The sequence below is a fragment of the Drosophila subobscura genome, chromosome J (assembly GCF_008121235.1).
Source record: "Drosophila subobscura isolate 14011-0131.10 chromosome J, UCBerk_Dsub_1.0, whole genome shotgun sequence".
NCBI lineage: Eukaryota > Metazoa > Arthropoda > Insecta > Diptera > Drosophilidae > Drosophila > Drosophila subobscura.
In genome coordinates, this window is record NC_048532.1 from 20,700,163 (window position 1) to 20,712,781 (window position 12,619).

Consider the following 12,619-nt stretch of genomic DNA (forward strand, 5'->3'; position numbering starts at 1 on the left):
TCCATCAGCGATGAGGCGGACCTCAATGTAATCAGAGAATCCTTTAAGCCTCCGCCTCAAGGCACTCGCTCTGCCTGTGCGTACACGCAATTTCCAATTAAATTGCTGCCGCTGCCACATATTAAGCCATTTTCCCCATGGCCTATAATTTTCAAGCGTAATTAACACACGCCCACAGCCACATCCCCTCCTGTTAAATCACGTTTGTGCAGCCGATACGGGAGTACCCCCAACGTATGGGGGAAACCCCTTCCGAGTATATCATAAATAAGAGACCCTCGCGAGACCGCGGAGGAAGTTACTTCGTTACTTTCTTCTCTTCGGAGCACACTCGACACTAAACAATGTGAAAATTATACAACAAATGGCCATTATGGGGGGCATCGTGTGGGAGGAGTAGACCCCGCCCCTCGCTCTTATCCCTTCACCGACAGCAATTCATTCTTTCATCCTTAGTCGCATGGGCAATAAATGAGTTTAAACTAGAAAATTTATTATACGCGGCCAAACTACTTAAGTCACTGGGAAATATATACTCCAAGAGAGGAGGAGCAGCAAGATAGCAAGAGGGAGAGGGAGAGGGAAGGGAAGGGAAGGGGCAGGGAGCAAGAAACACGCAATGGCAATGTCCTTAAAGTCGCTGAACGCGACTCGCCAGCTCCTCTCGCCTCAGCCATGGCCATAGTCATCGCCTGTTTAGGCCAATATAATCACGCAACCCCAGACGATAGACGACACGAGTGCAGACTCGGGGCAGGGACAGGGGACACACACACACACACACACACAGCAGAGGCGTGGCTGGCGGTGGCTGCCTCCTGCTGCTTGAGTAATTCAATAAAATAACCAATTTGTTGGAAAAAATAGAAAAGAAAGGAGCAAAATAGTCGTCTAACAACAAGCGACACAACAACGAGCGAGAGCGAGAGCAAGAGGGAAGCAGCAGAAAGCAGGCAAAAAGCCAACTTGTCACAGGAAAACATGAGGGGAGGAGGAGCAGGGGGATGCCCATGAAAGGCGGAGGCACATCCAGAGGTTGCAAGGTGGCAGTGGGAACAATCTCTGTGTGGCAGCAACGGCAACGGCAGCCAGCCAGCCAACTGCCGCGTCACGTGCCACAAGCGCTGGAGCACAAATATTTTCCTTCTTATTTTTTTGCGCTCATATTTACACACAAAACAGCGCACACAGGGGCCCAAAGGGGGTAGGTAGCTGCTGGGTTAATATAAAGACCATACACATATGTGTGGGGCCATAACGGCATTATATATACACACACAAATACACATACATTCAGGGACTATATCGTATGGCCATTGTGTCGCCCCCGAAACAGTGGAGGAGAGCACAGCATTTCCATGAACCATTTTTACGCACTTTCATGAGCATTGCATTCAGATTTTGAGGAATTTCTAATTGTTGAAAGGTAAATGGGTTGCAATGTGGCACAATTAAGGGGTGGCCAGGGGTTAAGCATTGCCATGGCACAATTTTCAATATAAATTCAATTTTTGGAGGTAAACAAATTGTGGAAAAAGGAGCAAAACAAAGAATGGAAATCCTCTTGAAATGCAATAAATATTTAAGGTAATGCACTTGGAAATGTTTGGCATGTAATTTAAATATTAGGAATTCGATTATTAAATAATTCCTACTTATTCTTTTCTTTTTTTGTTAGGGAAAGTTCTACTTTTGTTGCTTAAAACTGTGACTAAAAAAACAAACGAGTTTCAATGGGATGAACAGAATATCTTCTGGCAATTTGCAGCAACTAAAATGGTTTAATATTTATACACTCAATAAAAACTCCATTTTCACCCTTGCATAATTCCACAGTGCCATGTCCTTTGGTCGCCTGGCACCCATTGTGACAGGCAGCCTGGTGGTTTGTTTAAACTCCATTGACTTGTGCGGCAAAATTGAAAATAAAAATTGTCCGCGGCATTATTAAAGTAAACATTGGGGCGACTAAAGGCGAAAAAGGGTGTGATTATGACGAGAAAAGCGATGGCAGCTCCGGCAGCTTCCAGCTAGAAAGGCAGCCAAGGGGAAGGAAGCCTCCAAGCCCAACCCATTCGATGGCCAAAAAGCAGTTCCTAGCTGGCTGGCTGCCTGTCTGCTGCCATGGCAGTCTTCCAATTGTGGTGGCTGTTTATGGCGTTTGCCATGTGTCTGGTGGAAGGGAATCTCTCTGGGTGCTGCTCATTTTTCGTTTTGCGCCTTTTCGCGTTTTAAAAAAAAAGTTCGCTGGCTCCCAGTGGCGCAATCAGCGCTTGGCATAAGCGAAAGGATGAGCGCAGTTTTTGGATGGAGGGAGCTGAGCAGCCACAAAGCGTGCTACATTATTCAGGCGCACAGCCACACCCACTGCCACACACACATGCAGAGAGATCCTGCCGCAGCAGTGGGAGGCGGGCCATGATAACAAGGCTGCTGATGACTTCCTGCCCGCCGCGTGCCTCGTGCTCTGCCGCCTGACTTGACTTCACTTTTGGGCTATGCCACGCCACGCCACTGACTGATGCCGATGCCAGCTAGAGCGATTGGCGTGGCGTGGCACAAAAAGCCAAATCAAAAATTGAAAATAAGGTTAAGTAGCTATTACGCGCATAATGCATGGAGAGCCAAGAGTCAGCCAGCCCCCCGAGTGCACATTATAAATGGCAATTTAATAAACGACTTACGAGGCTCCAACTCCACGAACATTAGCTGGCTGGAGTGCGGCGCAGAACAGGAGCAGGATCTTTGCTTTGGGGCCGCGTAATTACCAAAGAAAATTCCATTCGAATTTCACGGCGCATTAGATGCTGCCGCTGCCACTGCCGCTGCCGCCAAAAGTGGCAGAAAGTTTTCGGTGTGTGTTAATGCTCTCTGCCTTTGGAGGCTGGCCAGGAGAACGCAGGACACACGCCAGCAAATGGCCGCCAATTCGGGCGTAAAAACTTTGGCCAAAACTTTGCATGCTTCCCGGCGGCGGCAGTGGCGGCTCTTGGCAGTCGATTTGTATGCACAACATTTGGCGGCAGCAGCACTCGACTCTCTCGACTCTCTGCCATTTGTCTCTGGCGGCAGCAGCATCATCGGTAGTCTGTTCTGGGTTTGGGTGCCTCGACTGCTGGCAATCAATCAATTGGCCCGAAAGCCTGAACTGGCGGCTAATTGGAGCGTCTAAAAGAGCCAAATAAATGGACAAAAGGAGCAGCTAAAAGACCAAACAAATGGCCATAAGAGGGAGCAAGGAAATGGCAAGCGTTGTTTGTCCATTAGGGGGAACATTCCGGCAAGGGCAGGCAGCAAAATGCCACAGAAACTTAAAGTAAAATGGGAACAAATGGAAATGCCCCTCAAAAACTGATTTGAAACATGATTAGTCAATCAATTATTCAACGACTTGCAGTGCAGTGAATAAAATCTCGTAAATTCCATCAAAATTGGTAGCCAGAGAGACAGACATTAAGCATACGTCAAGTGTGACAGTGCAAAAAAGTGGGAGGCAGTTGCATATTTCATGGCTAATTGAGTGGCAACGTGGGAGCCATGAGCTGGCAGAGCAGGCTTTGGCCTCATAAATAATTGATAATGGGAGCCATGGAGCTGGAAGCTGCAGATGTTGCCAGAGACTCCCCTGGAAAAGCCACGAGACACACGCAGCAGAAAGTTATAGGAATGCACCTGCCAAACGCACACCGAGAATGAAGCAGGAACGCACTGCCACATTGCCAAATTTAAGCACACAGACAGCTACACGGCTACAGCAACGATTTGACTCCCCAAAACTGTGGCACGCAGTTGCCGGCACAGGCTACAAATGCTGCTATGGAAACGCTTAACAATAATGATGCTCGGTGCTGCTGCTGCTGCTGCTGCCATGGCATCCCACGCCCTTGATGTCTGTCGTGTTTTCAGCGACAACTTTGATTGCCCCCCAACCCAGGCCCTGCCACATGGGGCAGATAGCTTCAGGCAACGAAACTTTGCTCTCTCTCTCTCTAGTGCCTCTCCTCTGCACACACACACAAAAGTCATCGACAATAATGAGATGGTAATGTTAATGAAATTTGTTGCCTCGCCAGAGGATCGCATGGGTTACGGGCCAGAGCCAAAAGTCCCCCCAAGTGAAGGAACTAAACTACTAATGAAGTCATTGATAAGCACACACAAAACACAACAGAGCGAAGGAGCGATGCGATGGCATTCATGTAAGGAGAAAGCATCCATCTAGGCACACACACACACACACTCAGCCATCTATAACCGAGAGTTGATTAGGTCATAAGAGTCATTCGGCTGCATATTTGGGCTGCTGCTGCTGCTGCTGCTACGCGAGAGACAATGTCCTGGCATTACTCAACAGAAGGAGCAGCAGCAGCAGCAGCAGCAGGAAGCGGGGGCACAATCTGCTACGACTGACTGAATGCCAGTGCTGCTGCTGTGCTGCTGCCGCTGTGCTGCTATTGCTATTTGTACTTGAAATCTCATTAAAGTTGAAGCACTTGTCTGCTGCTGAAGGAGAGCCAACCAAGCAGCGCTCCAGCGAAAGGAGTGGCAAGAACGGCAGCTGATGCCAGGACCCTCCGCTCATTGCTAGTTTGTGCCCTGCCCTGCCCTGCCCTTTGCCATAACGACAAAATTTAATTATACAACACAAAAGCCGAAAACGAGGCACAAGAACGAGGAGAGCAAGAGGCGGCAGCAGTGACAGAGTCAGAGTCAGAGGGCGAGGCGGCAGGCGGCAAACAACATCAACAAAAGCTGCGGCAAATTGAAATTTTTGCCTTTTGACTTTTTTGCCTTAGCCAAGGATCCTCTTCTAGTGGGAGACCCTGCTGGATCCTGCACACCCACTGGCCAAAGATTTTTCCTTCCTTTAACTATTTTCTTGCCTAGAGAATATTTCGCATGCATGTCCTGCATTTTCTTTTCTTTTTGGAGCAAGAAATTTAAAAAGTGTGAAGCAAAAAAGTTTAGCCACACGCCTCGCCCCCCCTGACGACACGCCCACGCAAAGAGGCAAAGTGCAGCTGGTATAATAATTGCGGTTGAGGCGAGAGGCTGCATGAACATCCTGCGGTCATCCTGCGGTTAACCAATTGGGCGGGCTCGCAGGGAGAGGCATGCGAGGCTCACACCTCCACATGGAGCGGGAGAGAGAGCGAGAGAGCAGACACGTCTCCAGACCGGAATCACAAAGGCATAACCGCCCGATGGAGGGATAGTTACAGCTCTTTATATGTGTGCCCCAGGGGAGGGGGAAGGATGAGGCTGCCTCTCGATGGAAGGAAGGAAGAACGGAAGGATGGATGGATGGTTGGTTTCCTCTTGGAAGACCCGAGGAATTTCTAATACCCTTCAAGAGCGAGGCGCCACCGCAATGCCAGATGCGCTCCCCAAGAGCCAGACGGATTACGTTCGGAGTCGCCCAGGAAGACGACCCCATCCTACAGGTGCAGAACCCAACTCGACTTTGTTGCCACAGAAAAACTGCTGACTTGGCCAGAAGGCAGACAGCCAGACAGTCAGTCATTGAGTGAGCCAGGAAGTGGGGCCAAAGGAAGGCCGGCAGCAGGTGAGGTGCGAGCAGCCAGAGAAAACGAGACTTCCGCCTGAGCTGATGCCAGGGCTTTGGAGATGGATATGGCAGAGGAGCAGCCTTACGAACGGGCAGACAGACGGAGGGACAGACCACTCGACCACAAAAGCATAAGTTGCCAATTAAACTGGAATGCTTTGCTGCCCCTCAGCAGCAGGAAAAGCATCCTCTGTGTTCCGAGCACCACAATCTCTTCTGTATCTGCTGCCTGCGGCACTTACTCCTGCAACACTGCGGTGGAATGAAGAGAGAGGGAGAGAGAGGGGGAGAGAGAGACGGCACTGGCACATCCTAGAGCTTGGCATTAATTTCATAACCTGCCTTTTTATGGCCAACTACCCAAATTGGGTCAACATTGACAATGGCCAGGCGCCAGCAGAGGCAGGAGCACAGGCGCACAAAGGCAGAGGCAGGACCAGCGCCAGGATGGGGCAAGCCACTTCACTTGGCCACTCGCACTCGCCATTCATTTTGTTGGCTGGGGAGGCTGCCGGCTGCCACATCCGTTTTGGCCCAGTCTCGCACTTTTTGGAGTGTAGTAATAATTATCGCTGCATCGCTGGCGCTTCCTCTTTGCAATTATGCAAATTTGCGGCCAAAACTAATTGTCTATGGTTCCGCTTTTCGCCTTCCACTTTCCACCCACCTTCCTCCTTCCCCATTCAAGCACTTACTTGATCCGATTGTAGACCAGCAGCTCCGCAATATCCCGGCCCAGACCCGAGTATGTGGTCTCCACGAACACCAGAACCTTGGGATCGATGCGTAGACGCGCCTCGGAGCGATGGTCGGGCGCGGGGGAGGCGTCTCGGACATGTTTACCCGCCGCATTGATCATGCGGCAGTGGATGATGGGCGCCGGATGTGTGTCCCGCTGGATGAGGCTGCAAATGAGAGAACAAAGAGAAGAATATTAGAGTGGGGAAATACAGTTTTAACCTTTAATTCCTTATCCTTTGGCTGCTCAAAGCAATTAAGCGAACGAGAAACAAAGATAATCCCATCCACGCGCTTGGTACAAAAAGTAACTCTTGATGCATGAAAAAAATGCTACAAATAAAATTGGGGAGCCACAAAAAATGTAGCACGTAAAACGTAAAAATGCAACATTTAATGGGTGGGAAAAACAGAAGAGAAAATGGGAATAGCTGTAGAAAGGAGGAGAAAGAGGAGCTCCTCTGTTGGTAAGAGGTGGAGAGCGAGCAGCTTTTCCACTGAAGAAGCAACTGCAGAGGCAGCTGCGGAACTCCTTCCTCTGAAGCAGCAGCAGAAGCGGCAAGACCACAGCCAGCGGCTCTCATTTATTGTATTTGCCTTGTCAGACGAAGTTTGCAGTGGGAGGAGAGAGACGAACACACACGCACAGAACATGCTGTGTGCCAAAAGTGAAGTAGCAATGAAGAAGCGCGAAGAGGAGCGACGGGAAGGAGCGCGAGGTAGCCACAAATTGAGATACGCGACAACACGTTGCGTATGCGTAATGTGGCAACAACGTTGCTGCTGCTGCTGCTGCTGCCACACGCTGTCGTTAGCGGTGTGGCCTCCATCTACCGCTTGCTGTTGTGCTGTTTGCCGCAAGATAAAAGCCAAGACCATCTGCTGCCGTTCAACCAAGATACGGATACACCGAATATGGCCCCGTCTCACATATCTTCATTTGCGCGGTTTATGGGCAGAGGTGTGTGGGTGTGGGTGTGGGGTGTCCTTTAAAGAACAACAACAATCTGGCGGGGCGTCTCTCATTAACAAACCAACGAAACGACCTGCAAAACCGAGGCAGCTCCCGCTCTAATGTGAATTTGTGTGCCCTGAATTCGGAGTCTTCTTCCCTGCCACTTCCCTCTCCCTCTGCTCCCTCACGCTCCCTCTCCCTTTGTGGGTCCGAACTTTTCTCATGCGAGTGGAAAAGTTGCACAAGAAGAGACAGAATCACCTTTGACCTGGGCAAGTTTTTGTATTTAGATTTTATCAGAGTTTCACCTGCAACTTTGGCTGCCGCTGCCGCTGCTGTTGCACCTTCCACTGCCAGGGTTGGTCTTTCTGCTGCCTCGCCTCCTTGCTCCCATTTCTTATCCTTTCGGTTGCCAAAGAGCAAAGCATTTTATTATAAAGCTTATGCAATTTCCACATATCCTTGCAACAACTTCCTGCCGCCTAACCTTTGGGCCAACCTTTCGCAGGACAGCAGTACATTACATTACAACAGAAGGAGCAGCAGCAAAGAGTCCTCGAATCAAGGAGCTACATCCTGGCACTGGCAACATGTGCAGAAACCCTTTTTGCTGAGAGCCGTAAAATTAACAAAAACCTATTAGGCCAAGCCCCCGAAATCCCGAGTAAAACGTAGAAAGCCCGAGACCAGGACATGCAGCCAGTACTCCTGCTGCTTCTCGTGCTCTTTGGCTAAATGTAAATACTTTTTGCATTACAAAGCCGTGCAGGGGGAGCAGCAGAAGGACTCCCTCTCTCTCTTTCAGTGGCAGGCAAAGGGTAAAACGGACGGTGCACCATGGACTCTGCTTGAAGGCTCTGGCAAAACTTTTGCACTGCCAAAACAAAATATTTAGATAGCAGCAACACACAACAGCTCCCCCACACACGCACACACACACTCACACACATGTGTGCTCCCCCATAGCAGAGACACAGACGGACACACACTCGTGTGGCACACACTGTAGCAAATCTAAATACAAATAGAAAGAACAACTCCAGCCAGGCAGGGCTCCCGAAAAAGTTTCTTCTTTTTTCGGATTTCTCGGCCCCTGCATGGAATGCCCTATAAACACGGCAGAGACAGACAGACAGAGATGGGGAGGAAGAGAGCAAGAGTCGAGCACAAGTGCAGGACATAATGTGGGAGAGAATGCTCTGCAAATCAAAAACATAAGCCATAAACACAGAGCGTATAAGATTCTGCCTTAGTTTTTCGGAGCAGAAGAGTACGAGGGGAGTCGCGTGTGTCCACAATAATGGGAGATTATTCAAAGGCAAAGCAGCGTGTTTTTCAGTGTAAAATTAGGTAACTGAAGAGGAGAATTTTGGGTGCTTTTGGGGCTACCCTTTGGTCGAGAGATAACTACTATTTTTAGGGCATTGTTTTAGCAAAGAAAAATATTAGTAGAAGGCAGACACGGGACCACTCTCTCTTTATCTTTCCAGTGACAAACTGTCCAGCAATTACTGCAAACAAATCGACAATAAATTATTGATTTATTAAATAATTTAGACACTTTTCACATCTGATTTTCCTACGTTCATGGCAGCTCGTCGCTGAATTCTCTCCGCAGAAATGCTTCTCTCCAATTCCACATTTGTTTGCCATGCCAAAAATATATTTTTCCTCTGCTCAAATATTATTCTTCAAGCAGAACTCAGTCCACAAATTTTGTTTGTACTTTTTATAGGACACTTTCGTGGCTCATCAGCAAAGCGGGAAAAACTTCTGATGGCTCGCGTGCCGTGACCCTTGCTCGAACGATGATGAAGAAATTTTGTTGTGCTGCTTGGCTGTGCTCCTCTTGTGCCTCTTGTTTGCATTTCGTGCAACATTTGCGGGTGGAAACTCTGCCGAACAGTCGGCAGTCCGCCAGTGAGCCAGTGAGGCATGCAACCTGGCCGGGGCCTCACTTCGCTGATTTATTTGTGCACAGCACAAAATTTCCGTTTCCGTTTTGCGAGAAGGAAGAGGAGTCAAAGAGAGGGACGAGGCAGGCAGCAGGGGGCCAGGACTGCGAACGAAGGCGTCTCCGTTGCAAAGTTTCGTCTTTTGTTGCTGCATAAATTAGGCAACAAAAAGTCAGTTTATGCATTTGCGACGTGTTATTTATGCGGGCGTGCAACAAACTTGGCCAACAGCTCACTCTCTCTCTCTCGCTCGCTCTCACTCTGGGAAGAGAGAATGTTGCACAGCGGGGAGCAAGGGGCGTGGGGCATGGCCAAGGCTTATTAGTCAACGTTGAAGACATGACACGCGGGAGGCGGTTTTATTGAATCCGTGAGCGCATAAATTCGCCGCAAGCTCAAGCACAAGCGGGGTTTGGGGATTTTCTGAGATTTTCTTCTGCTTTTCCCCCAGCATTTTCCTTGCGAGAAAAGCGGGTCAGCAATGCACGCGCTCAGACAATAAATCGTATGTAAAAATTTGTAATAAATTTGCAGCAGCAGCAGCCGCCGCTTGCCTCAGCAGAAGAGACTCGCTCCTGCCACAAAACGAGGCGCATACGTAATGTAAAAGCGCACCCAAAAAAGAGAGAAATCGAGAGGCAGTCCCCAGTGGGAAATGCATAATAAAATGTGAATCTAGCACAAGGATATGGCGAATAGAAAAAAAATATAATATCTAAGGACAAAAAAGAAAAGGAAAAAACAATTTACTTGCGCCAAAAAAATGAATAGAGCAAATACAAAAAAAGAAAGAGCAAAAAGAAAACGTACAATTACTGAGGGGGGAAGGGGAAAACCAACTATTTGTAAGGGGTAAGCCCCTGCCTGTTTTTGGGTGGAAAATTCTACTTTTTCTGGGGTGCAAAATGCAAATATAAAAAGCAAACGAATCCCCCCTCAAAATGAGGGGCGAAAGAAGACAAAGCGCCGGCCACTTAAACATTCGAAATGGGGAGAAAAATGATGGAAAAGGAGCCGAGCAACGAGAGGCAAAAGTGGAGCGCAGGTTTAAAGGGGAAGAACTAAGCAAAGAGTGGGGAGGACTAAGGGAAGAACTAAGCAAAGAGTGGGGAGGACTAAGGGAAAAACTAAGCCACAAATTTAGTGGACCGAATCGCCTGTCAATGTCAGCGGCAGGCAACGGCCACACGTTTTTCATCGGCTTATTTCGGGTATTAAAAACGTTAATAAAAGCGGAAGCTCCTGCTGCTGCTGCTGCTGCAATATTGCTGCTGCAATATTGCTGCAATCCTTAAGCCCCAATCTTTTGCTCCTGCGAAACAGGCATATTTGCACTCAACAGCAGCGAAGAATTTCCCAGGCAGCAGCCACTTAAGAACAATGAAAATTGCACAGACCGAAGCAGGCAGACAGGGCAGAGAGGGCGGACAGGCAGGCAGCCGATGAATAACACTTGAAATAAAGACTCCCGACATGCGACTCAGCGGCTCAACGACTCGCCGATTGCGGTGCTCGTCGGTCGGTTGCCAGGGAAATGCAGCAAAAAAAACAACAAAAAAAGTTAATTAAATAAATCAAGCCAAGTTCAATTGAATTGCAGCCGGGAAATGAGTGGGAAAATGTCAGTGGAGAGGCCGAAGGCAAAGGCAGCGAGGAGAACGGCAAGACAAGAAGAGGACAGGACACAGCACAGGACGCCAGAGTGTCTGCCAGGAGCAGCAGCAGAACTCTGGACTCAGGACTCTGGCAAATGAACTGTGAACAAAGGGGAGTGGCGCAAAGGGGGAGTCGTTGAAAATAGCCTCAGATACGGGGAGAGCAGGGGGGGGGGGGAAATGCAAAAGGCGTCTCCAAGTATATGTCCGTCTGTCTGTCCGTTTGTCCGTCCGTCGTGTTTGTCCCTCTGTTTGTGCGTTTGTTTGTTTGTAATTGCATTTAAAGCAAATAAATGTAATTATTTATTGCATTTCGCAGCATTCGCCCACAGACAGCACGAAACAGCGGACGGCGGACAGCGGACAGCGGCGGCGCAACGTGGAGTCCTTCAATGAAGCAAAAGCCTTATGGCCAAATGGATTTCTGTGCAAATACGCATACGGACAGCCGAACAGGCGGCATGTAATCACATTTAAACAAAATTTAACACACACAAGCAACTCAAATTGAATGTAAAGATAGCAAGGACACCGCTCATTCATAATCGCATTTGCAATTAAAATATTTAGTCAATTAATGCACGCGAAAATATGAAAACACGTCACGTGGCGCCACGCAATTTTGCTGCATTTAAAAGGCTGGCAGTAATTCATATGTTGATTATCGCATGCGGCAGGCAGCATTTTAGTTTAGAGTTGATTTTATTTTCAGAAATAAAACACATCCACTCCACTCCAGGCCTTCCCAACATCAAACTGCATTTATCGCACTTCTCACGCAAAGCAAATAATGTCCTAAAAACATCCAAAACACAGAACTCCAAAAGGGACAGCGAAGTGGATTGCCGTGTGTGTCCGTGTGTGTTTGTTGGTGTGCTCTAGGACGTGTTTATATGGTGACAGGCATTCCATTGCCCGTCCGATTCCACTAACAGGCGACAAGATAGTCGCAAGCTAATCGAATAAACTGTCACGAGCAATTAGCGCTCTAAATGGAATAAACAAATAGTCCACAAAAGCGAATGAAAAAAGAGTGTTGCAGAATGTGGAGTGGCAAATCAGTTTTTCCTTAATTGTTTTTCCTGTTTTTTTCCCATCATATTTCCTGACATAATCTGACACTCAATTAAAATGCAGAATTAGGAATTACATTTTACTGCAAAATGCATGCAAATTGCACTGCACATTTGTTGTGTGTGGTGTGTGCTGTGTGCTGTGAGCTGCGTGTTTTGTCAGGTTTTTGCATTACAAATCAATTATTGCACTCGTCCCAGGCGACAGGCGGGTGGCACAGCAGGGGGAGAGTGGTGTCCATGTCAGTGGGCGCGTGTTGTTGCTGTCGGTTTATCCGTCTGTCTCTTGCCTGTTGGCTCACTGTCTCTCTCTCTCTCTCTCTGTCTGTTTTTATCTCGATGTGTGAAGAGGGCTATGATGGAATTTTGGCACAAATATTTGCAATCAAAATAGACCTAAACTAGAGTTTCGCAACAAATTAGCTGCAAAATCGATATCTTTGTACCTTAAAGTTCTTTACTTCATGCATACTCTTAGAGGATTAGCTGCCAATTCATTGTTGCTATATCAAAGCACCGAGTGGAGAAAGCTCTCTGCAGTGATATTTTCTAGGGTATTTAAACAAACGATTCTCCCTGGTTATCCCTTCAACTAATGCTCTCTTTCTGTTTTAGTCTCGCTCCCCTTCTCCCTGTCTCTGCCTGTCTGTCTGTCCAGCTGTCAGTCACTCTGC

At 48.2% G+C, this 12,619-nt stretch overlaps 1 protein-coding gene across 1 annotated transcript in view; it reads right to left on the reverse strand.

The window, feature by feature from the left end:
• The window catches only part of LOC117893058 (bifunctional heparan sulfate N-deacetylase/N-sulfotransferase), a 57,379-nt gene that overhangs the window by 9,306 nt on the left and 35,454 nt on the right, over positions 1-12,619 (reverse strand). The window contains exon 3 of the mRNA XM_034799459.1: positions 6,265-6,474. Within this exon, the coding sequence (XP_034655350.1) occupies positions 6,265-6,474 (210 nt within the window). The remainder of the gene's footprint in view (positions 1-6,264; positions 6,475-12,619) is intronic.